At 42.9% G+C, this 25,954-nt stretch overlaps 1 protein-coding gene across 1 annotated transcript in view; it reads left to right on the top strand.

Moving 5' to 3' along the window:
- Positions 1–25,954, top strand: part of LOC138638297 (mediator of RNA polymerase II transcription subunit 12-like protein) — a 268,574-nt gene that overhangs the window by 224,529 nt on the left and 18,091 nt on the right. Inside the window, exons 12-13 of the mRNA XM_069727500.1 lie at positions 938–1,069; positions 17,866–17,992. Coding sequence (XP_069583601.1) covers positions 938–1,069; positions 17,866–17,992 — 259 coding nt within the window. The remainder of the gene's footprint in view (positions 1–937; positions 1,070–17,865; positions 17,993–25,954) is intronic.

Raw genomic sequence — 25,954 nt, 5'->3', positions numbered from 1 at the left:
TGGTTTGTATTGGAAATGTCAAAATTTAATAAACAGATTTGAAAAAAAAAAATACATTTAACCACTTGAGGTGTTAGTGAGTGGAACACCATCTTCACCACTCTACATAAGCACACAGCCTCATCTGGATTAAGAGAGTGAGCCATCAGTATTGTATTATCTGGTGATGGATCTTCATTTAATCTAATAAAAGAAGTATATTGCTTCTGTCTATCATGTATTCCTCTGAAGGGTTTTGCTAGCCTTAAAAACGTTCTCATCACATAAGAGTAGCGACAGATAATATACCATAACTGCTGCAATGTATGTAGAGAGTGGAAAACCATGGAACTGTTAGCACTGAAGTAACAAATTAGCTGCCTTAGGCTGGATTCACACTTATACAGTGCAATACATCGAGCACTATCTGTTTTTCTATTGTCAGAATCCTCAGAAAAACCTGTATTCCAATGGGAACTTCGACAGAGCTGCCACAGAGTCAATCAGATCAATAGAGCCAGTAGTCATGGTGGACACAGTATGGCCTCCATCCTTGCAGTATTTGTCTTTTTCCGACATGAGGTTGTGTTGGGGTTCACATCTAAATATTATTTTGGGGGGATTCCAGAGGAAACCCTGATGTAGTGCTAGATGTAAAGCACCGTATAGTGTGACCCTAGCCTTACTGGTACAATCCTTCGTGATATATCTAGGCTTACAAGGAAATTATCTTAAACTCTGCAGGTAATGTCTGAACAATGGTAAAACCTTGTACCTGTATTACTCCACTCATACTGTTTAGACTGTAAGGTCTTATGGGCAGTATCCTTTTTGAATTTTCCCTATTCTTTTATCTTCTTTCATTATTTGTCTGTTAATTGGTTTAATGAGTGAAATTTGCTGTGGAACATGTAGGAGCTGTAGATTTATACTATATTATATTATTTGTCTTTGAAAGGTGCCTCCTGGAGATGAAGTAGTGGTCACTTTACTTTGTGAGTGGGCTGTTAGCTGCAAGCGGTCTGGAAAACACAGAGCCATGGTGGTGGCTAAACTTCTTGAAAAGAGGCAGCTGGAAATAGTGGCTGAGGTGAGTGGTTTGCCTTGCTAGCTGGGCTCACCATGTTTCTACTTAGGGTGTGTGTCCACGGGCTGGATTACATCCGTATTAGCTGCGGATTGAACACTGCGGGGAGCCGCAGCGTTCAACCCGCAGCGTCCAGATGTTACAGCATAGTGGAGGGGATTTTATGAAATCCCGTCTCCACTATGTGTGCGAACACGCATCCGGCGGCCCTGCGTTTGCGGACATGAGGAGCCTCTTTTTAGAACGCAGCATGTCTGTTTACCTTGCGGCGACGCTCCGTCGCCACAAGGTAAATCACAGGGCCCTATGTATGAGGTGCGGAGATTCCGGATGTGTGCAATGAACACATCCGGAATCACCACGTGTTCAGAAGGGGGTGGCGCTTTGGGCGGAGCAGGTTTTCAGCTCCATCCAAAGCGCCATCATTATGGACCATGGACACGCACCCTTAATATAAAGCAAGAGTCATGTAAAGCGAGCACATGTGTAAACACACAATGCAATGAGAACCTTCCACTGTATGAATTATAATATGATTTAGGGCATGTGCGCACAGAGGTTTTTTTAAAGGAGATTTTAGAGCATAGACCGATCAGAAATTGATCGGAAATTCTCCAAATGGTCCTCAAAAACTTGGAGATTCTGCTCAGTTTCTGATTCAAAAAGACCCTGTGTGCAGATAGACTTGAAGGGAGTCTTTCAGTAGGTTTTTGCTATGTAATCTGAGGACAGCATTAGGTATGGATTGAAGCACTGAATTCATCGATGTGTCACATGTCAGGCTGTGGGCTGTTTTCTACTTATTACTGAAGGTTTCATCACCTGGTGACTATCATTGCTGTGACTAGCTGACGCGCAGGAACTCGTCTAACTCCACTCCCTCCTATGATAAGCAGCTCACTGTCAATTGATTATGTACATACAGAGTCTGGTGTGGGCGGGGCTAGCTTTCTCAGCTCTGATGCATTGCTAAATCTAAAAACTCTGATTGTTTCAGAACAGCTGCACACAGTAAACTAAGTGACACACCTTTGGATTCAGGTTCTATTTGCTTACATTATGCTGCTCTTAGATGAGGTGGAATAAACCTGCTGACAGATTCCCTTTAAAATTTAATGAAAATGTGTGATGCTAATCCTGATTTTTTTTTTTAGTGAAAACGAAAGTTTGCCCACTATACACCATGTGTCTTCATAAGTAATGTATCATTGCTTTATGTAAACGTACTGTATTTCCTCTGCAAATTATAATTATTAAAAAACAAACAAACAAGAAAATAAGCAGAAAACCTGTCCTCCTGCAAACAGGGTTGCCAACTTGACTATTCATTTTTCTGGAGAGCTTATCAAAAAATCACGGACAGACAATATAATTAATGGCTAAATTGGAACACCATGATAAATCATTATGATTTTAAGTGATACATGTCTACAGTCCAGAATTCCGATATGAGACATCAGCTGCCTTCACTGTAAGCTATAAAATGATAATTACAGTCAAAGTGATCTGCAGGAGTTTCTGCAGCCTCGAAAATAAAGGAAAACTCAATTTTGTTATGGACAGGGCAAAAAAGTGTCCTCTTTTTATGGACTGTCCAAGAATTCCTAGTCACTCTGTAACCCTGCCTCCAGCCAACACTAAAGACAGCATATTACATATGTTTCATTACTTGGTTAAGTTTATGAACCTAATGCAGTAAACTAAATTATTTACTAGGGATGAGCAAGTGTGCTCGGTGATACTCGGCTATCACTTAAGTATCTGGGTGCTCGGATGTGCTCGGCACTCAACGAGCATTGGCTGATGCTCGGATTTGAAGCTTTAATCCCCACCCCATATGTTTGGCATCTATTACACAGCCAATAAGCATGCATTTATTGCCTCACAGTCACTGAGATAGCCATCTTGATAGTGTCGTTACTGTGATTGGCTGGCCACATTACCTCATCAAATGTTATAAAAGGACTGGCGCCACCGTGCGTGGCTCACTGACACCATTGCACAGCTCAGGTACTGTTCTGATTGGAGGTAGAGAGCAGTTATCCAGTCTGTGTGTGCAGAGTTTAATCAATAAGAGTCCTCTTGTGTTGATATTGGTGCTGATACTGAATCATCGTACTAGCAGTCATTCTAAGGGCTAATCTTGTGCTTTGCTGTTTGTATCAGATACATTATGCATTTAGCCTACGGACAGTTGCAGGAGCAGGGAGAGTGGCAGAATACAGCCTCTAGGCAGGGTTTAGGGCTTTGCAATCAAGTGCAAAACCTTTATGAGTGTAGGAATACAGTTAGGTCCATATATATTTGGACAGAGACAACATTTTTCTAATTTTTGTTATAGACATTACCACAATGAATTTTAAACAAAACAATTCAGATGCAGTTGAAGATCAGACTTTCAGCTTTCATTTGAGGGTATCCACATTAAAATTGGATGAAGGGTTTAGGAGTTTCAGCTCCTTAACATGTGCCACCCTGTTTTTTATAGGGACCAAAAGTAATTGGACAATTCACTCCAAGGCTATTTCATGGACAGGTGTGGGCAATCCCTTCACTATGTCATTCTCAATTAAGCAGATAAAAGGCCTGGAGTTGATTTGAGGTGTGGTGCTTGCATTTCGAAGGTTTTGCTGTGAAGTAAACATGCGGTCAAAGGAACTCTCCATGCAGGTGAAACAAGCCATCCTTACGCTGCGAAAACAGAAAAAACCCTTCCGAGAAATTGCTACAACATTAGGAGTGGCAAAATCTACAGTTTGGGACATCCTGAGAAGGAAAGCAAGCACTGGTGAGCTCATCAATGCAAAAAGACCTGGGCGCCCACGGAAGACAACAGTGGTGGATGATCGCAGAATTATCTCCATGGTGAAGATAAACCCCTTCACAACAGCCAACCAAGTGAACAACACTCTCCAGGAGGTCGGCATATCAATATCCAAATCTACCATAAAGAGAAGACTGCATGAAAGTAAATACAGAGAGTTCACTGTACGGTGCAAGCCACTGTAAAGCATCAAGTATAAAAACGCCAGACTGGACTTTGCTAAAAAGCATCTTAAAAAGCCAGCACAGTTCTGGAAGAACATTCTTTGGACAGATGAAGCCAAGATCAACCTCTACCAGAATGATGGAAAGAGAAAAGCATGGCTAAGGCATGGTACAGCTCACGATCAAAAGCATACTACATCATCTGTAAAACACGGCGGAGGCTGTGTGATGGCTTGGGCATGCATAGCTGCCTGTGGCACTGGGTCACTGGTGTTTATTGATGATGTGACACAGGACAGAAGCAGTCGAATGAATTTTGAGGTATTCAGAGGTATTCAGAGCCATACTGTGTGCTCAGATCCAGCCAAATGCAGCCAAACTGATTGGTCGTCGTTTCATATTACAGATGGACAATGACCCAAAACATAAAGCCAAAGCAATCCAGGAGTTTATTAAAGCAAAGAAGTGGAATATTTTTGAATGGCCAAGTCAGTCATCTGATCTCAACCCAATTGAGCATGCATTTCACTTGTTAAAGACTAAAGTTCAGACAGAGAGGCCCACAAACAAACAGCAACTGAAAACCACCGCAGTGAAGGCCTGGCAGAGCATTAAAAAGGAGGAAACACAGCGTCTGGTGATGTCCATGAGTTCAAGACTTCAGGCAGTCATTGCCAACAAAGGGTATTCAACCAAGTACTAAAAATGAATATATTTTTTTTAATTATTGAATCTGTCCAATTACTTTTGGTCCCTTTTAAAACAGGGTGGCACATGTTAAGGAGCTGAAACTCCTAAACCCTTCATCCAATTTTAATGTGGATACCCTCAAATTAAAGCTGAAAGTCTGAACTTCAACTGCACCAGAATTGTTTTGTTTAAAATTCATTGTGGTAATGTCTATAACCAAAATTAGAAAAATGTTGTCTCTGTCCAAATATATATGGACATAACTGTACATTAACCACACTTTCAAAATATTTGAATTAGGATTGCCCGCTGGTGCCTTCAAGGATCTATGGATGACCCTGCTTTTGTAATTGTTGCCAGGCTTTGCACTGTGTGCAGAGCTTTTATGAGTGTAGAAGTACCACAACTATACTTTGTTCACAATATTTAAATGGGGCACTACAGTTTGTAGTTTAAAAAATTAGTTTTGGTTTACTAAAATTATTCCTTTTTAAGGAAATGTTGTCTTCTATATAAGAAATTATACAGGAAAGAATGTTTCTTAACATTTTTGTAACTGTAAACTCCAATTTCTTGTCCGCTTGACACCATTGTTCTCAGCATCAATCTGGGAATCAGAGATGCCTCCAGGTGTCTTCCCCATGCTGTTCTCCTTCCATTCAGCGCTTTTTCCATCAAGTTTCAAAATTTTTACTGCCTCCTTGTAGGGTCAACTGGAAAAATGCTCAGATTTCCCATTATACTCATTACTCAAAATGAACATCTGAGCATTAGGAATTACTCGGTTCGAGTAACGAGCATCCGAGCATTTTAGTGCTCACTCATCCCTATTATTTACAAATAGATATTTTGTCATGTATAGACAGCCTGACTGGACATTCATGTTTCTTGAGCCATAGTCAGACACTGGTGGTTACACTATTATGGCTACTATGTCTTACTCTGAAAATCTGCAGCGTTTCAGAGAAGCTGCATCCAAAAGACATGTCCACTCTGGCTTCTCCCTACCCTAATCTCTTTCACTGACATGTCTCACCCTTTGTGTTTGACTAAAGGCCCCTTCACATTAAGCGACGCTGCAGCGATACCGACAACGAGCCGGATCGCTGCAGCGTCGCTGTTTGGTCGCTGGAGAGCTGTCACACAGACAGCTCTCCAGCGACCAACGATGCCGGTAACCAGGGTAAACATCGGGTAACTAAGCGCAGGGCCGCGCTTAGTAACCCGATGTTTACCCTGGATACCATGCTAAAAGTAAAAAAAAACAAACACTAGATACTTACCTACCGCTGTCTGTCCTCCAGCGCTGCGCTCTGCTTCTCTGCTCTCCTCCTGTATTGTCTGTGAGCCGGAAAGCAGAGCGGTGACGTCACCGCTCTGCTTTCCGGCTCACAGACAGTACAGGAGGAGTGCAGAGCACAGCGCTGGAGGACAGACAGCGGTAGGTAAGTATCTAGTGTTTGTTTTTTTTTACTTTTAGCATGGTAACCAGGGTAAACATCGGGTTACTAAGCGCGGCCCTGCGCTTAGTTACCCGATGTTTACCCTGGTTACCAGTGAAGACATCGCTGGATCGGTGTCACACACGCCGATCCAGCGATGTCTCCAGGGAGTCCAGCGACGAAATAAAGTTCTGGACTTTGTTCAGCGACCAACGATCTCCCAGCAGGGGCCTGATCGTTGGTCGCTGTCACACAGAACGATTTCATTAACGATATCGTTGCTACGTCACAAATAGCAACGATATCGTTAACAATATCGTTATGTGTGAAGGTACCTTAAGGAAAGAGCTGTCCGATTAAGGGAGTGAGGTGTGGTTTAGCTACCGGGGACCGACCTCTGGATCTAGTCATCCAAACTTCATGGTCCACGGATGGCTTTTCAATGTAGGTTTTCAAAGCTTAATTCTATTATCATGTGTCATGAAAACAATATTGGCTGATCATTTAAAGAGAACCTGTCTGCGCGATTAAGTAATGTAAAGTAAAGACAAGGCTGTAATGGCACTGTGATACTGATTACATTGGTACCTTAAGGTACCTTCACACTGAACAACATTACAACGATAACAATAGCGATCCGTGACGTTGCAGCGTCCTGGATAGCGATATCGTTGTGTTTGACACGCAGCAGCGATCAGGATCCTGCTTTGACATCGCTGGTCGGAGCTAGAAGGCCATAACTTTATTTCGTCGCTGGATCACCCGCTGACATCGCTGGATCGGCGTGTGTGACGCCGATCCAGTGACGTGTTCACTGGTAACCAGGGTAAATATCGGGTTACTAAGCGCAGGGCCGCGCTTAGTAACCCGATATTCACCCTGGTTACCATTGTAAATGTAAAAAAAAAAAACACTACATACTTACATTCCGGTGTCTGTCACGTCCCTCGCCGTCAGCTTCCCGCACTGAATGTGAGCGCCGGCCGTAAAGCACAGCAGTGACGTCACCGCTCTGCTCTGCATTACGGCCGGCGCTCACAGTCAGTGCGGGAAGGTGACGGCGAGGGACGAGACAGACACCGGAATGTAAGTATGTAGTGTTTTTTTTTTTTTACATTTACAATGGTAACCAGGGTAAACATCGGGTTACTAAGCGCGGCCCTGCGCTTAGTAACCCGATGTTTACGCTGGTTACCCGGGGACTTCGGCATCGTTGGTCGCTGGAGAGCTGTCTGTGTGACAGCTCTCTAGCGACCACACAATGACTTTCCAACAATCACGGCCAGGTCGTATCGCTGGTCGTGATCGTTGGAAAGTTGCTGAGTTTGACGGTACCGTTAGATGAAGAAATCTTCTTTATTGTTCTTAAATCACCATTTGAGATTTTCTGCTAATTAGAAGTCCTTGCACAGGGGATGGACTCTACATGGGGTCTTCTCCCCCTGTTTTCAATTACCTGGCCTCTCTGCCTGATTTCTTCACCAAAGGTATCAATGTAATCTGTATTACAGTGTCATTCCAGCCATGTCTTAACATTACGAAATCGTGCCATTACGAAATATGCGATTGCTGAGTATCTGACCTCATTCTGTCCTTCACCTGGCTGAATAAAGGAGCCATCTCTCTCTGGGACTGTGCTACTGACCTGTACTTCCTGTGGAGTGAAGCAACCCATTGTTTCCGCTACAGATAAACCATCAATACACACTTTATTGCCATGGCCATGTGATGAATTTACAATACCCAGAAATTTAAGATTGTATTAGCACCAATTCATATAAACACAAAATTATATTTTATCATCATCCCTTGACTTTATAATTTTTAAAAACTAAATATTTAATAAAATTAAAAATAAAGACAAATTACTCATTCATTTTCTCTTTGCACTTCCTAAACTCATTAGATATGAGTGTAATATTATTCCTGCATTTAAGCTCCTAGTAGGAGTTTGTTTTTACTGTTTTATGCAGTAAAGAAAACTATTTGTCACTTTATTCCCAAACATCTTTGTATAAATGATGCTTTGTGATACAGGAAGCCATAGAAAGGTCCTTTCCGAGTGACTTTGGGAACTCATCGAAGCTCAGTCTAAAATAAACACTCTTTAATCTACTGTGTGAGCACTGTAACTTCTTTTTCTAATGCTATGTTTCATGGGGAGTTTTCAGTATCTGAACATTCCCATGTTATAAAGTAATGGTGTATTAGGGTCTGTTTCCACGATCAGGAAACGCTGCGTGTCTGACGCTGCATAGAGCCGCAGCGTCAGACACGCAGCGTCCAGATGTTACAGCATAGTGGAGGGGATTTAATGAAATCCCGTCTCCACTATGAGTGGTAACACGCACGCGGCGGCCCTGCGACTCCGGACATGCTGCGCGTCTTTTCAGATCGCAGCATGTCCGTATATCTTGCGGCGACGCTGCGTCGCCGCAAGATATAGCACAGGGCCCTATGGTGGGGAGCGATGATGCCGGATGTGTGCTGTGAACACATCCGGCATCATCGCGTCTCCAGAAGGGGGCGGGGCTTACCGCAGAGCGGCTAAGCCGCTCCGACGATACCGCCGGCTATCCTGATCGTGGACACGCAGCCTAAATTGGATTTGTTATTTCTCTATGATCAGTGGGGTCTGACACATGGGAACCTCAGAAGCTTGAGAATGCGTCAGCAAGTGGGCTGGTTTAGCACAGCAACCTCTTCTTTGTTTACAGAAATAGTGGATTTTCCAAATATCAAACCTCAACTAATAAAATAATGGTATATCCTTGCAAAATACCTTCACTTTATATAATAAGAGACACCCTTTAAATGACTTGTTTTTGGATTAATTGCTGAAAACATATAGATGATCATGTTCAGTGTTATATTAGAAATCATGGAATGAGCTACTGCTCATAACTAGAGATGGGCAAACCCGAATGGTAAAGTTTGAGGTCCATACTGGACACCTAGTGCCGGGCACAGACCCTGAACATGGACTTCTCCAGGAAATCTGTGCTACTGATCAGGTTTGGCAGCCCAAGCAAAGCTTGTTGAAAGGCTACTAAGCCAAGCAACAAGCTTTTCCTATGTGGGCACAATATTGACCTGGCCTTGATTGGCCGTCAGACCGTATAAAAAGAAAATAAAAAAAAAGACATGGGGTCTCCTCTATTCCTGATAACCAGTGCAGCTAAAGCTGACAGTTGTCAGCTTTATCTTGGCTAGTTATTAAAAATAGAGGGGTCCACACGCCATTTAAATTAATAATTTCTCAAAATGATGTGGGGTCGCCCCATTTTTGATAACCATGCAAGCTAAAGCAGAGAGCTGGGGGCTGATACTCTCAGGCTGAGAAGAGGCCATGGATATTGGCCCTCCCCAGCCTAAAAATTAGCAGCCCGCGGCCACCCCAGAAAAGACACATCCTCTAGATGCGTCAATTCTGGCACTTTGCCTGGCTCTTCCCACTTGCCCTGGTGCATTGTCAAGTGGGGGAATAGTTTTGGGGTTGACATCAGCTGTTTTATGTCAGCTGACACCAAGACCAGGGGTTCGTAATGGAGAGACATCTATAAGACACACCTATAACTAACACGGTTATCAAAAGATAGAAAGATACACACACACACACACACACACACACACACACACACAAAGTCCTTTAAGTGTGATCTGATCTGTCATGTGGCCCTCTCATTTTTGATAACCAGCCAAGCTAAAGCAGAAAACTGAGGGCTGATAATCTCAGGCTGGGAAGGGTCCATGGATATTGCTCCCCCAGCCTAAAAATAGCAGCCCGCAACCACCCTAGAAATGGTGCAACCATTGGATGCTCCAATTTGTGTGCTTTGCTCAGCTCTTCCCGCTTGCCCTCATGTGTTAGCAAGCGAGGTAATATTTTGGGGTTGATGTCAGCTTTTTAATGTCTGCTGACATCAAGCCCAAGGGTTAATAATGGAGAAATGTCTGTCAGACACCCCCATTGCTAATAAAATAATTAAAAAATGAATAAGGACACACACAGAAAAAAGTCCTTTAATTGAACAAAACACTCCTGGACAATGACTCTCTTTTCCCCCCATTTATTAACCCCTTCCCGACCTTTGACGCATACGCTGCGTCATGAAAGTCGGTGCCATTCCGACCCATGACGCAGCATATGCGTCATGGAAAGATCGCGTCCCTGCAGATCCGGTGAAAGGGTTAACTCCAATTTCACCCGATCTGCAGGGACAGGGGGAGTGGTAGTTTAGCCCAGGGGGGGTGGCTTCACCCCCCCGTGGCTACGATCGCTCTGATTTGCTATTTAAAGTGAAACTGCCAATCAGAGCGATTTGTAATATTTCACCTAAAAAACTGGTGAAATATTACAATCCAGCAATGGCCGATGCTGCAATATCATTGGCCATGGCTGGAAACACTAATGTGCCCCCACCCCACCCCACCGATCGCCCTCCCAGCCCTCCGATCTGTGGTCCGCTCCCCTCCGTCCTGTGCTCCTCTCCCCCGTCCTCGTGTCCGCTCCACCCATGCTCCAATCCCTCCCCCCGTGCTCCAATCCCACCCCCGTGCTCCAATCCCACCCCCCTGCACTCCAATCCACCCCCCCGCACTGCGATCCACCCCCCGTTCTCTGATCCACCTCCCCGTGTTACGATCCCCCCCCATGCTCCGATCCACCCACCCGTGCTCCGACGCCCCCCCGTGCCCTGATCTCCCCCCCTTATACTTACCTAGCCTCCCGGGGTCCATCCGTCTTCTTTCCTGGGCGCCGCCATCTTCCAAAATGGCGGGCGCATGCGCAGTGCACCCGCCGAATCTGCCGGCCGGCAGATTCGTTCCAGAGCAAATTTTGATCACTGTGATAAAACCTCACAGTAACATACATAGTAACATAGTAACATAGTTAGTAAGGCCGAAAAAAGACATTTGTCCATCCAGTTCAGCCTATATTCCATCATAATAAATCCCCAGATCTACGTCCTTCTACAGAACCTAATAATTGTATGATACAATATTGTTCTGCTCCAGGAAGACATCCAGGCCTCTCTTGAACCCCTCGACTGAGTTCGCCATCACCACCTCCTCAGGCAAGCAATTCCAGATTCTCACTGCCCTAACAGTAAAGAATCCTCTTCTATGTTGGTGGAAAAACCTTCTCTCCTCCAGACGCAAAGAATGCCCCCTTGTGCCCGTCACCTTCCTTGGTATAAACAGATCCTCAGCGAGATATTTGTATTGTCCCCTTATATACTTATACATGGTTATTAGATCGCCCCTCAGTCGTCTTTTTTCTAGACTAAATAATCCTAATTTCGCTAATCTATCTGGGTATTGTAGTTCTCCCATCCCCTTTATTAATTTTGTTGCCCTCCTTTGTACTCTCTCTAGTTCCATTATATCCTTCCTGAGCACCGGTGCCCAAAACTGGACACAGTACTCCATGTGCGGTCTAACTAGGGATTTGTACAGAGGCAGTATAATGCTCTCATCATGTGTATCCAGACCTCTTTTAATGCACCCCATGATCCTGTTTGCCTTGGCAGCTGCTGCCTGGCACTGGCTGCTCCAGGTAAGTTTATCATTAACTAGGATCCCCAAGTCCTTCTCCCTGTCAGATTTACCCAGTGGTTTCCCGTTCAGTGTGTAATGGTGATATTGATTCCCTCTTCCCATGTGTATAACCTTACATTTATCATTGTTAAACCTCATCTGCCACCTTTCAGCCCAAGTTTCCAACTTATCCAGATCCATCTGTAGCAGAATACTATCTTCTCTTGTATTAACTGCTTTACATAGTTTTGTATCATCTGCAAATATCGATATTTTGCTGTGTAAACCTTCTACCAGATCATTAATGAATATGTTGAAGAGAACAGGTCCCAATACTGACCCCTGCGGTACCCCACTGGTCACAGCGACCCAGTTAGAGACTATACCATTTATAACCACCCTCTGCTTTCTATCACTAAGCCAGTTACTAACCCATTTACACACATTTTCCCCCAGACCAAGCATTCTCATTTTGTGTACCAACCTCTTGTGTGGCACGGTATCAAACGCTTTGGAAAAATCGAGATATACCACGTCCAATGACTCACCGTGGTCCAGTCTATAGCTTACCTCTTCATAAAAACTGATTAGATTGGTTTGACAGGAGCGATTTCTCATAAACCCATGCTGATATGGAGTTAAACAGTTATTCTCATTGAGATAATCCAGAATAACATCCCTCAGAAACCCTTCAAATATTTTACCAACAATAGAGATTAGACTTACTGGCCTATAATTTCCAGGTTCACTTTTAGAGCCCTTTTTGAATATTGGCACCACATTTGCTATGCGCCAGTCCTGCGGAACAGACCCTGTCGCTATAGAGTCACTAAAAATAAGAAATAATGGTTTATCTATTACATTACTTAGTTCTCTTAGTACTCGTGGGTGTATGCCATCCGGACCCGGAGATTTATCTATTTTAATCTTATTTAGCCGGTTTCGCACCTCTTCTTGGGTTAGATTGGTGACCCTTAATATAGGGTTTTCATTGTTTCTTGGGATTTCACCTAGCATTTCATTTTCCACCGTGAATACCGTGGAGAAGAAGGTGTTTAATATGTTAGCTTTTTCCTCGTCATCTACAACCATTCTTTCCTCACTATTTTTTAAGGGGCCTACATTTTCAGTTTTTATTCTTTTACTATTGATATAGTTGAAGAACAGTTTGGGATTAGTTTTACTCTCCTTAGCAATGTGCTTCTCTGTTTCCTTTTTGGCAGCTTTAATTAGTTTTTTAGATAAAGTATTTTTCTCCCTATAGTTTTTTAGAGCTTCAATGGTGCCATCCTGCTTTAGTAGTGCAAATGCTTTCTTTTTACTGTTAATTGCCTGTCTTACTTCTTTGTTTAGCCACATTGGGTTTTTCCTATTTCTAGTCCTTTTATTCCCACAAGGAATTCCCACAGTGATCAAAATAAAAAAAAATAGTAAATGACCCCCCCCCTTTGTCACCCCCATAGGTAGGGACAATAATAAAATAAAGATTTTTTTTTTCCACACTAAGGTTGGAGTTAGAACTAGGGGTAGGGGTAGGGGTAGGGTTAGGGGTAGGGGTAGGGTTAGGGTTAGGGTTAGGGTTTCGGTATGTGCACACGTATTCTGGTCCTCTGCGGATTTTTCCGCAGCGGATTTGATAAATCTGCAGTGCTAAACCGCTGCGGATTTATCGTGGATTTACCGCGGTTTTTCTGCGCATTTCACTGCGGTTTTACAACTGCGATTTTCTATTGGAGCAGTTGTAAAACCGCTGCGGAATCCGCAGAAAGAAGTGCACAGCGATTTTTGTTTCCATAGGTTTACATTGAACTGTAAACTCATGGGAAACTGCTGCGGATCCGCAGCGTTTTCCGCAGCGTGTGCACATACCTTTAGAATTAGGCTATGTGCACACGGTGCGGATTTGGCTGCGGATCCGCAGCGGATTGGCCGCTGCGGATCCGCAGCAGAGTTCCATCAGGTTTACAGTGCCATGTAAACATATGGAAAACCAAATCCGCTGTGCCCATGGTGCGGAAAATACCACGCGGAAACGCTGCGTTGTATTTTCCGCAGCATGTCAATTCTTTGTGCGGATTCCGCAGCGTTTTACACCTGTTCCTCAATAGGAATCCGCAGGTGAAATCCGCACAAACAACACTGGCAATCCGCGGTAAATCCGCAGGTAAAACACAGTGCATTTTACCCGCGGATTTTTCAAAAATGGTGCTGAAAAATCTCACATGAATCTGCAACGTGGGCACATAGCCTTAGGGTTAGGGTTGGGTTGGAATTAGGGTTGTGGTTAGGGTTAGGGGTGTGTTGGGGTTAGGGGTGTGTTGGGGTTAGGGTTGTGATTAGGGTTACGGCTACAGTTGGGATAAGGGTTAGGGGTGTGTTGGAGTTAGAATTGAGGGGTTTCCATTGTTTAGGCACATCAGGGGGTCTCCAAACGCAACATGGCGCCACCATTGATTCCATCCAATCTTGTATTCAAAAAGTCAAATGGTGCTCCCTCACTTCCGAGCCCCGACGTGTGCCCAAACAGTGGTTTACCCCCACATATGGGGTACCAGCATACTCAGGACAACATCATTTTTGAGGAAAGAAAAATGATTTTTTATTTTCACGGCTCTGCGTTGTAAACGTCTGTGAAGCACTTGGGGGTTCAAAGTGCTCACCACATATCTAGATAAGTTCCTTTCGGGGTCTAGTTTCCAAAATGGGGTCACTTGTGGGGGGTTTCTACTGTTTAGCCACATCAGGGGCTCTGCAAACGCAACGTGACGCCCGCAGAGCATTCCATCAAAGTCTGCATTTCAAAACGTCACTACTTCACTTCCGAGCCCCGGCATGTGCCCAAACAGTAGTTTACCCCCACATATGGGGTATCACCATACTCAGGAGACACTGGACAACAACTTTTGGGGTCCAATTTCTCCTGTTACCCTTGGGAAAATTAAAAAATTCTGGGCTAAAAAATTATTTTTGAGGAAAGAAAACGTATTTATTGTTTTCACTGCTCTGTGTTATAAACTTCTGTGAAGCACTTGGGGGTTCAAAGTGCTCACCTCACATCTAGATAAGTTCCTTTCGGGGTCTAGTTTCCAAAATGGGGTCACTTGTGGGGGGTTTCTACTGTTCAGCCACATCAGGGGCTCTGCAAATGCAACGTGACGCCCGCAGAGCATTCCATCAAAGTCTGCATTTCAAAACATCACTACTTCACTTCCGAGCCCCAGCATGTGCCCAAACAGTGGTTTACCCCCACATATGGGGTATCAGCGTACTCAGGAGAAACTGGACAACAACTTTTGGGGTCAAATTTCTCCTGTTACCCTTGGGAAAATAAAAAATTGTGGGCTAAAATATCATTTTTGAGAAAATAATTTTTTTTTTTTATTTTAATGGCTCTGCGTTATAAACTTCTGTGAAGCACTTGAGGGTTCAAAGTGCTCACCACACATCTAGATTAGTTCCTTTGGGGGTCTAGTTTCCAAAATGGGGTCATTTGTGGGGGATCTCCAATGTTTAGGCACACAGGGGCCCTCCAAACGCGACATGGTGTCCGCTAATGATTGGAACTAATTCTCCATTTAAAAAGCCAAATGGCGTGCCTTCCCTTCTGAGCCCTGCCGTGCGTCCAAACAGTGGTTTACCCCCACATATGGGGTATCTGCGTACTCAGAACAATCTGGACAACAAAATTTGTGGTCCAATTTCTCCTATTACCGTTGGCAAAATAGGAAATTCCAGGCTAAAAAATCATTTTTGAGGAAAGAAAAATTATTTTTTATTTTCATGGCTCTGCGTTATAAACTTCTGTGAAGCACCTGGGGGTTTAAAGTGCTCAGTATGCATCTAGATAAGTTCCTTGGGGGGTCTAGTTTCCAAAATGGGGTCACTTGTGGGGGAGCTCCAATGCATAGGCACACAGGGGCTCTCCAAACGCGACATGGTGTCCGCTAACAATTGGAGCTAATTTTCCATTCAAAATGGCCAATATCCATCACCCCTTCCCAGCCTGTTAATATCAATGGGCAGCTGTCTGTTTAGTGTTTGCTGGTTATTAAATATAGGGGGAATCCCATGTCACTTTTTTGTAGTTCCCCAATTTTAATAACCAGTAAAGGCTATGCTGTGAACTGATATTAATAGGCTGGGAACCCTTATGGATATTGACCCTTCCCAGAATAATAACACCCTGCTGTCCACTTTCACTCAGCTGGTTAGTAAAAATAAAGGGGACTCTACGCCATTTTTTTCTTTTATTTATTAGCTAAATACATGTACAGTAAAATGCACATGCACTGCACTTATTATCTCACTGACATATTTATTACTATGGGCAGGCGCCGGCTGGTGAATACTCTCATCATCATATGTCAGCGAGATATCAGCGAGAACAGACATATGCTGATGAGAGTAGTTCACATGTTAAGGATTTGGTCAGTATTTTATATCAGTATTTGTAAGTCAAAACCAGGAGTGGGTGAAAAATGCAGAAATGGTGCAAGTGATTCTATTATACTTTCCCTTTGATTGTTCTTCTTCTGGTTTTGGCTTACAAATACTGATGTACAATACTGACCAAATACTGTATGTGTGAACATGGCCTAAAGGGGTTTTCTAGGCATCAATTGAATTTCTGCAGTCACTATGTGATTACAAAGTGCTGAATCCTTACTGTATGCAGCATGCACACTGTCAAGATTCTACAGGATGGGCCATGTATATGGATACACCTAAATAAAATGGGAATGGTTGGTGATATCAACTTATTGTTTGTGGCACATTAGTATATGGGAAGGGGAAACCTTTTAAAGATGGGTGGTGACCATGACGGCCATTTTGAAGTTGACCATCTTGGATCCAACTTTTTTCCAATGGGTACAGAGTCATGTGACACATCAAAATTATTGAGAATTTCACAAGAAAAACAGTGGTGTTCCTGGTTGTAACCTAACTTTATTCTTTCATGAGTTATTTACAAGTTTCTCTTTGTTTACAGCCATTGACATATCACAGAGGTTAACACGGGAGGAGCGGATAGAAATTGTATTGATGTCTGGTGAACACAGTACCAAGGTCATTGCAGCAGATTTCAATGCAGATTTCAATGCAAGACATCCTACGCAAGAAAACTGTCACCATTCCCATGTTATTTAGGTGCATCCAACTAAATGGCCCACCCAAAAAAGTTTGCCTCATCACTGAACATAATGTTCTGTGTAAACTGAAGGTCCTGTTCCAATTTTTGTTTTGCCCATTCTGCAAATTCAGCACGCCGATCTGGGTCATCCTCTCTAAGATGCTGCAGCAGTTGGATTTTGTAAGGGTGACATTTGTGAGTAGCTAATATCCGTCGAAGGGATGTTCGACTTATGCCACATCGACGCGTTGAATTTGCAGAATGAGCAAAGCAAAAATTGGAACAGAACCCTCAGTTTGCACAGACCATTATGTTCAGTGATGAGGCAAACTTTTTTGAGTGGGCCATTTATATGGATACACCTAAATAGCATGTGAATGGTGACAGTTTTCTTGCATAGGGTGTCTTGCATTAAAATCTGCTGCAATGACCGGGGCACTGCATTCACCAGACATCAACACAATTTATATCCGCTCCTCACGTGTTAACCTCTGCAACATGTCAATGGCTGTAAACAAAGAGAAACTTGTAAATAATTAATGAAAGAATAAAGTTACGTTAAAACCAAGCACACCATTGTTTTTCTTGTGAAATTCTCAATAAGTTTGATGTGTCACATGACTCTGTACCCATTGGAAAAAAGTTGGATCCAAGATGGCCAGCTTCAAAATGGCCACCATGGTCACCACCCATCTTGAAAAGTTTCCCCCTGCCATATACTAATGTACCACAAACAGGAAATTGATATCACCAACCATTCCCATTTTATTTAGGTGTATCCATATACATGGCCCACTCTGTACACTGTCGTCTGATAGAGTGGGTGGTCACGTGTTTGCAAGTATGTAATTTGCAAAATTGTGGTCACATGCCAGTTGGCTTCTCATGCATATTTCTATGGCCCCTTTATTAATTAACTAGAAAGGATGGATTTATGTTACTTACTACAAAAGCTACTACCAGTTCACTGAACATTAGATTGTTCTTAATCTTTTGGTGTTTTACAGCGCTGCAGTGAATCAGAGGTTTTGGATGAAAAGGAATCTCTCTCTTCCACTTCCCGTGCTGGATCTAGCTTGCCCATATTTCAGGGTATTCTGCTAAGATTTTTAGATGCACAAGCTCCATTTCTCAGTGAGTTTTTTTTCTTCTCCCCTGTTATAAAATTATACAAAATGTTTATTTGAAATATTGGATCCCAAGAAAAAAACATATTGTTAAAAATTCTACATTATTATTAAATAACATTATTAAAGTGTTTTTTTCTGGTTTTAAAAAAAATAACTTAAATGTCAATATTAATACATTCCTAAAAAGCTACTGTTCGGTGTCAACAGTTGTGTGAGCACCCTGGTATCTCCAGTATAAGATCAGACACACAGGGTAAGTATCAATGCAATTCATCCATTCTATTTTCCCTATCAGCAGTCAATCAGGATGGGGAGAAGATGTATGCTGCAACTTTCATTGAGATTGCAGATAGGATAGGAGCATAGTCAGTAGTGAAACATGGAAAGTGGTCCCACAACAATCACCTTCAGCAGTGCATTCAAAATATGAAAAATCTATGATTATTTTATCTCTGTGTCAGTGGGCTCTTCTTAACTCAGCACCACTGGTATTTCTAGTGTTAGATCAGAAAGACATGGTGGACAGCAGTGCGAGCAACCTCTTCTTTGTAACAATACCAATCTATTGTATTAGATCAGAAAGACAGGGTGAACAGCAGTGTGAGAAGGTGCTCCTTACCTCAGAACCCCTGGTTTCTCCAGTATTAGATCAGATGGACAGGGCAGACAGCAGTTTGAGTGGGCTTTTCTTAGCTCTGCATTAGATCAGAAAGACATGGTGGATACCAGTGTGAGCAGCCTCTTCTTACCTCCACATCTTTGGTATCTCCAGTATGAGATCAGAAAGACAGAGTGGACAGCAGTGTGAGCAGCCTCTTCTTTCCTGAGAATCTCTGGTATCTCCAGTATGGAATCAGAAAGACAGAGTTGACAGCAGTGTGAGCAGCCTCTTCTTTCCTGAGAATCTCTGGTATCTCCAGTATGGAATCAGAAAGACAGAGTTGACAGCAGTGTGAGCAGCCTCTTCTTTCCTGAGAATCTCTGGTATCTCCAGTATGAGATTGGGAAGACAGGGTGGACAGCAGTGTGAGCAGCCTCTTCTTTCCTGTGCAGTCCTCCAGTATTAGATCAGAAAGACAGAATAGGCAGGCATGTGAGCAGCATCCTCTTATCTTAGCACTGTTGGTATCTCCACTGGGAGTACATTTTCTGAAACATGAAGGAAGGGAGAAAAGCTTCTTACTGCACATAATCACAGATTACTATTTTCATGTTAACATTTTAGGAGAGGTTTCTGTCAGTGTAATAAGACAGTTGCTAGCATAGTGAGTATCTGGCTGTATGAAAGGAGTGTGATTTGCTAATTAAATTTTATTTAATGTTTAAGTTTCATGTTTAATGTATAAGATGTTTAAGTTTCTGGCTAACGTTCTCGCAATGAGACTTAACACAGTTACAGTATAACCTCGGTTATGCACTCGGACCAGGAAGGCTCTATGCCATCTAAATCTACAGCCAATAATTTAAGTAGACTATTCCTTAATATACAAGCGTTTCAGGAGAATCCGAGAAATAAGGCTAATCTTTCTCTAGATGCCACTAAAGTCTTTGTTAGTGTGGCGTGGGGATATTTATAGGCAGTTTTTAAGAAAATGGGCATTGGTCCTAACTTCATTAAAGGATTAGGATGCTATATAAGGCCGTGACTGCTAGGGTAAGGGCTAATGGATATTCATTTCATACTCTGGAACTACATAGGGGGGCATGACAATGCCGCCCTTTCTCCACTACTCTTTGCCTTGGCAATTGAACCTTTAGCTTGTATTATTAGAAAGCATCATGAGATAGAAGGCTTTAAATATGGGGACAGGAAAGAAAGGATTGCATTATATGCTAACGGCCTTCTTTATTTGTTAAAAACTTTAATACTTCCTGTTTTAATGGATAGTATTAAGAAATTCGGATAATTTTCAGGATTGACTATAAACTGGTAAAAATCTGTTTTACTCCATTGGATAACAGGGACACATTGGCTCAGGAAGATATTTCAGATATTCCAGTGGTACAAGAATTCTACTATCTGGTTATTCGCATTACAAGGAAAACGCAGGACTTTATATCCCTGGAGCTCGGTGCTTTAGTGACTAAGATGGAGAGTATAATGCCTGGGAAAACTTCCACTGTCAGCACTAGGTAGAACAAGCCTAATTAAAATATGCCTTATGCCTTGCATCCTATATGCTCTCCTTAATTCCCCAAATGGATTCCTAAATATTGGTTTCGGAAAATGCACAATATTTTCAGGCACTTTGTTAGGAAGAGGGGTAGTCTTTGAATTAAATTGGAAAAGCTGCAATTACCTAAAGATCAGGGGGATTTGCGCTGAGCCTGTCACATATCTGTGGCTATTTCTTGGCTTCCTAATTTTAACACCATGACATTAGTGCTAAAACACATAAGGCTAGGTTCACATTGTGTTAGTGCAGTCCGTTGAACGGACTGCGCTAACGCAAGTGCCGACTTTTGCACAGCGCTAGCGCAGATGGAGCTTCTGCTAGCTCCATCTGCACTAGCAGTGACGGACCCGGAAACGCTGCAGCCCGCATCTCGGGTCCGTCACTCAAATGACGGCACATCGCTAGCACACGCCCATTGAGGGCGGCGTTAACGGACTACGTTACACCGTGTTATGCCGCGGTGTAACATAGTCCATTAATTGTAGAGCCATAACGCAATGTGAACCCAGCCTAAGGGAAAGTGAAAGTTTGCTAACACTTCTATGGGAATCCCATAAATGTTAGGGTTGCTTGAGACGACTCCCTACTTCATTTCTTATACATAAAATTTGAGACAATCCCTGTGTAACGGAGCTTCTACATTTGGAGGGGTTTGGGAATTAGAAAAGACGGGACCATAATTATAATAATAATAATTTTTATTTATATAGCGCCAACATATTCCGCAGCACTTTACAATTAAGCGGGGACATGTACAGACAATAAATTCAGTACAAGTTAAGACAATTTAAACAGTGACATTAGGGGTGAGGTCCCTGCTCGCAATCTTACAATCTACAAGGAAATGGGGGGACACAATAGGTGAAAAGTGCTTGTTATTTCAGGTCTGGCAATTATAATAAATAGGGATAAATAGGGGACTAAATATATGCTCCAATTATATGTAGATGGATCATTTGAAACAAGAGTTCAATCTGATCAGCTCAGCGTTTTTTTCAAATACTTACAATTAAGACATGCTAGTAAAACTCAGGAAAATATCTTGGTCCTTACCCTCTTATAATGGGGTAATAGACTTTGTGGTATGTGCTTAAACCACTAGGGGGTTGATTTCACTACTATGTAATTCTCTGTTGCTGAATATTCTGGGAGACCCCATGGCTTGGGTTAAAGCTAATTAGGAGAGAGTTATGGGAAACATTGCTATGGAGGAGTAGGAGGACATTGTTGAATTGACAGGAAGGATCTCGATTAATATGGCTCAGTTGTTTTTAGTGCATACAGTGTATGGAACTCTGAAGGCACTATGTAAAATGAACCTTAGAAGAGATGACATGTGTTCAAGATGTAGGGAAGAAGTTGACTTAACCCATTATCTACCAATGTCCTTTTTTTGGGACGCCTAATCTTTAGCTTCTAGCAACTAAGATTTTATAATTTTAATAATTAAGTCCAATTTTTTGTGTTGTGTTTGTAAAATGAATGTTTTCAAAATAGGAAATCATGTCATTGTCATTTTTAATTGAATACTGGGACGCCCTTTTCTGAAAAATCCGTACTTGTAAAAATTTTAATTTGGGAAGTAATGGGTTAATACATATATCCTTGGTCCTGTCTCCAACTGGCTGAATCATGGGAAGATGCCGGAAAGTTAGTCTTGAAAGTGTTTGGTCTCCAAGTTCCACTTGATCCCAAGACTTGAATTCTGGGCCTTGTTGGAGACGAGGTACGTTCGGCTTCAACTCAACTGGCTATGACCAAAATATTCTACCAAGTGAGAACATCTGTAGCAAAGCATTGGCCGGGAAAAAGGATCCCCTGTTGATAGACAAAATAACCTGATGCTTGAATCACACCATACTGATGGAAAAATAAGTACGGTATATTAGAATGGGAGCAACAGCTAAATTTGGTAAGCAATGGGGCAACTGGATTAGTTTCCCTGGGGTGAAGTCTGAGGATTTAGCAAAGGATGTAATTTTCAATTTACTCATACTTCAATATTAACCCCTTCATGACCCAGCCTATTTTGACCTTAAAGACCTTGCCGTTTTTTGCAATTCTGACCAGTGTCCCTTTATGAGGTAATAACTCAGGAACGCTTCAACGGATCCTAGCGGTTCTGAGATTGTTTTTTCGTGACATATTGGGCTTCATGTTAGTGGTAAATTTAGGTCAATAAATTCTGCGTTTACTTGTGATAAAAACGGAAATTTGGCGAAAATTTTGAAAATTTCGCAATTTTCACATTTTGAATTTTTATTCTGTTAAACCAGAGAGATATGTGACACAAAATAGTTAATAAATAACATTTCCCACATGTTTACTTTACATCAGCACAATTTTGGAAACAAAATTTTTTTTTGTTAGGAAGTTATAAGGGTTAAAATTTGACCAGCGATTTGTCATTTTTACAACGAAATTTACAAAACCATTTTTTTAGGGACCACCTCACATTTGAAGTCAGTTTGAGGGGTCTATATGGCTGAAAATACCCAAAAGTGACACCATTCTAAAAACTGCACCCCTCAAGATACTCAAAACCACATTCAAGAAGTTTATTAACCCTTCAGGTGCTTCACAGCAGCAGAAGCAACATGGAAGGAAAAAATGAACATTTAACTTTTTAGTCACAAAAATTATCTTTTAGCAACAATTTTTTTATTTTCCCAATGGTAAAAGGAGAAACTGAACCATGAAAGTTGTTGTCCAATTTGTCCTGAGTACGCTGATACCTCATATGTGGGGGTAAACCACTGTTTGGGCGCACGGCAGGGCTCGGAAGGAATGGCACGCCATTTGACTTTTTGAATCAAAAATTGGCTCCACTCTTTAGCGGACACCATGTCACGTTTGGAGAGCCCCCGTGTGCCTAAAAATTGGAGCTCCCCCACAAGTGACCCCATTTTGGAAACTAGACGCCCCAAGGAACTTATCTAGATGTGTGGTGAGGACTTTGAACCCCCAAGTGCTTTGAATCCCACAGAAGTTTATAACGCAGAGCCATGAAAAAAAAAAAAAATTATTTTCTCAAAAATGATCTTTTAGCCTGCAATTTTTTATTTTCCCAAGGGTAACAGGAGAAATTTGACCCCAAAAGTTGTTGTCCAGTTTCTCCTGAGTACGATGATACCCCATATGTGGGGGTAAACCACATGCCGAGGCTCGGAAGTGAAGTAGTGACTTTTGAAATGCAGACTTTGATGGAATGCTCTGTGGGCGTCACGTTGCGTTTGCAGAGCCCCTGATGTGGCTTAACAGTAGAAACCCCCCACAAGTGACCCCATTTTGGAAACTAGACCCCCAAAGGAACTTATCTAGATGTGTGGTGAGCACTTTGAACCCCCAAGTGCTTAATAGAAGTTTATAATGCAGAGCCGTGAAAATAATAAATAAGTTTTCTTTCCTCAAAAATAATTATTTAGCCCAGAATTTTTTATTTTCCCAAGGGTTACAGAAGAAACTGGACCCTAAAAGTTGTTGTCCAGTTTCTCCTGAGTACGCTGATACCCCATATGTGGGGGTAAACCACTGTTTGGGCACATGCCGAGGCTCGGAAGTGAAGTAGTGACGTTTTGAAATGCAGACTTTGATGGAATGCTCTGTGGGCGTCACGTTGCTTTTGCAGAGCCCCTGATGTGGCTTAACAGTAGAAACCCCCCACAAGTGACCGCATTTTGGAAACTAGACCCCGAAAGGAACTTATCTAGATGTGTGGTGAGCACTTTGAACCCCCAAGCGCTTCATAGAAGTTTATAATGCAGAGCCGTGAAAATAATAAATACGTTTTCTTTCCTCAAAAATAATTATTTAGCCCAGAATTTTTTAATTTTCCCAAGGGTAACAGGAGAAATTTGACCCCAATATTTGTTGTCCAGTTTCTCCTGAGTACGGTGATACCCCATATGTGGGGGTAAACTACTGTTTGGGCACATGCCGGGGCTTGGAATTGAAGTAGTGACGTTTTGAAATGCAGACTTTGATGGAATGCTCTGCGGGCGTCACGTTGCGTTTGCAGAGCCCCTGATGTGCCTAAACAGTAGAAACCCCCACAAGTGACCCCATTTTAGAAATTAGACCCCCCAAGAGACTTATCTAGATATGTGGTGAGCACTTTGAACCCCCAAGTGCTTCACAGACGTTTACAACGCAGAGCCGTGAAAATAAAAAATCATTTTTCTTTCCTCAAAAATTATGTTTTAGCAAGCATTTTTTTTGATTCACAAGGGTAACAGGAGAAATTGGACCCCAGTAATTGTTGCGCAGTTTGTCCTGAGTATGCTGGTACCCCATATGTGGGGGTAAACCACTGTTTGGGCACACGTCAGGGCTCGGAAGTGAGGGATCACCATTTGACTTTTTGAATACGAGATTGGCTGGAATCAATGGTGGCGCCATGTTGCGTTTGGAGACCCCTGATGTGCCTAAACAGTGGTAACCCCTCAATTCTACCTCCAACACTAACCCCAACACACCCCTAACCCTAATCCCAACTGTAGCCATAACCCTAAACACAACCCTAACCGCAACACACCCCTAACCACAACCCTAACCCCAACACACCCCTAACCATAACCACAACCCTAATTCCAACCCTAACCCTAAGGCTATGTGCCCACGTTGCGGATTCGTGTGAGATATTTTCGCACCATTTTTGAAAAATCCGCGGGTAAAAGGCACTGCGTTTTACCTGCGGATTTTCCGCGGATTTCCAGTGTTTTTTGTGCGGATTTCACCTGCGGATTCCTATTGAGGAACAGGTGTAAAACGCTGCGGAATCCGCACAAAGAATTGACATGCTGCGGAAAATACAACGCAGCGTTTCCGCGCGGTATTTTCCGCACCATGGGCACAGTGGATTTGGTTTTTCATATGTTTACATGGTACTGTAAACCTGATTGAACACTGCTGCGGATCCGCAGCCAAATCCGCACCGTGTGCACATAGCCTAATTCTAAAGGTATGTGCACACGCTGCGGAAAACGCTGCGGATCCGCAGCAGTTTCCCATGAGTTTACAGTTCAATGTAAACCTACGGGAAACAAAAATCGCTGTACACATGCTGCAGAAAAACAGCACGGAAACGCAGCGGTTTACATTCCGCAGCATGTCACTTCTTTGTGCGGATTCCGCAGTGGTTTTACAACTGCTCAAATAGAAAATCGCAGTTGTAAATCCGCAGTGAAATGCGCAGAAAAACCGCGGTAAATCCGCCATAAATCCGCAGCGGTTTAGCACTGCGGATTTATCAAATCCGCAGCGGAAAAATCCGCAGAGGACCAGAATACGTGTGCACATACCGAAACCCTAACCCTAGCCCTAACCCTACCCCTAACCCTAAACCTAACCCTACCCCTAACCCTACCCCTAACCCTACCCCTAGCCCTAACCCTAACCCTAACCCTACCCCTAACCCTAACCCTAACCCTATTCTAACATTAGTGGAAAAAAAAAATTTCTTTATTTTTTTATTGTCCCTACCTATTTATTATTTATTATTTATTATTTATTATTTTTTTTATTTTGATCACTGAGATATAATCTATCTCAGTGAACAAAATGCACTTTGGAACGAATCTGCCGGCCGGCAGATTCGGCGGGCGCACTGCGCATGCGCCCGCCATTTTGGAAGATGGCGGCGCCCAGGGAGAAGACGGACGGGACCCCGGCTGGATCGGTAAATATGATGGGGTGGGGGGGACCACGGGGGGGGGATCGGAGCACGGGGGGGGGATCGGAGCACGGGTGGGGGGAATCGGAGTGCGGGAGGGGTGGAACGGAGCACGGGG

The sequence above is a fragment of the Ranitomeya imitator genome, chromosome 5 (assembly GCF_032444005.1).
Source record: "Ranitomeya imitator isolate aRanImi1 chromosome 5, aRanImi1.pri, whole genome shotgun sequence".
NCBI classification, from domain to species: Eukaryota; Metazoa; Chordata; class Amphibia; order Anura; family Dendrobatidae; genus Ranitomeya; species Ranitomeya imitator.
The sequence above is the reverse complement of the archived record's forward strand: the minus strand, read 5'-3'. Positions and strand labels throughout refer to the sequence as shown.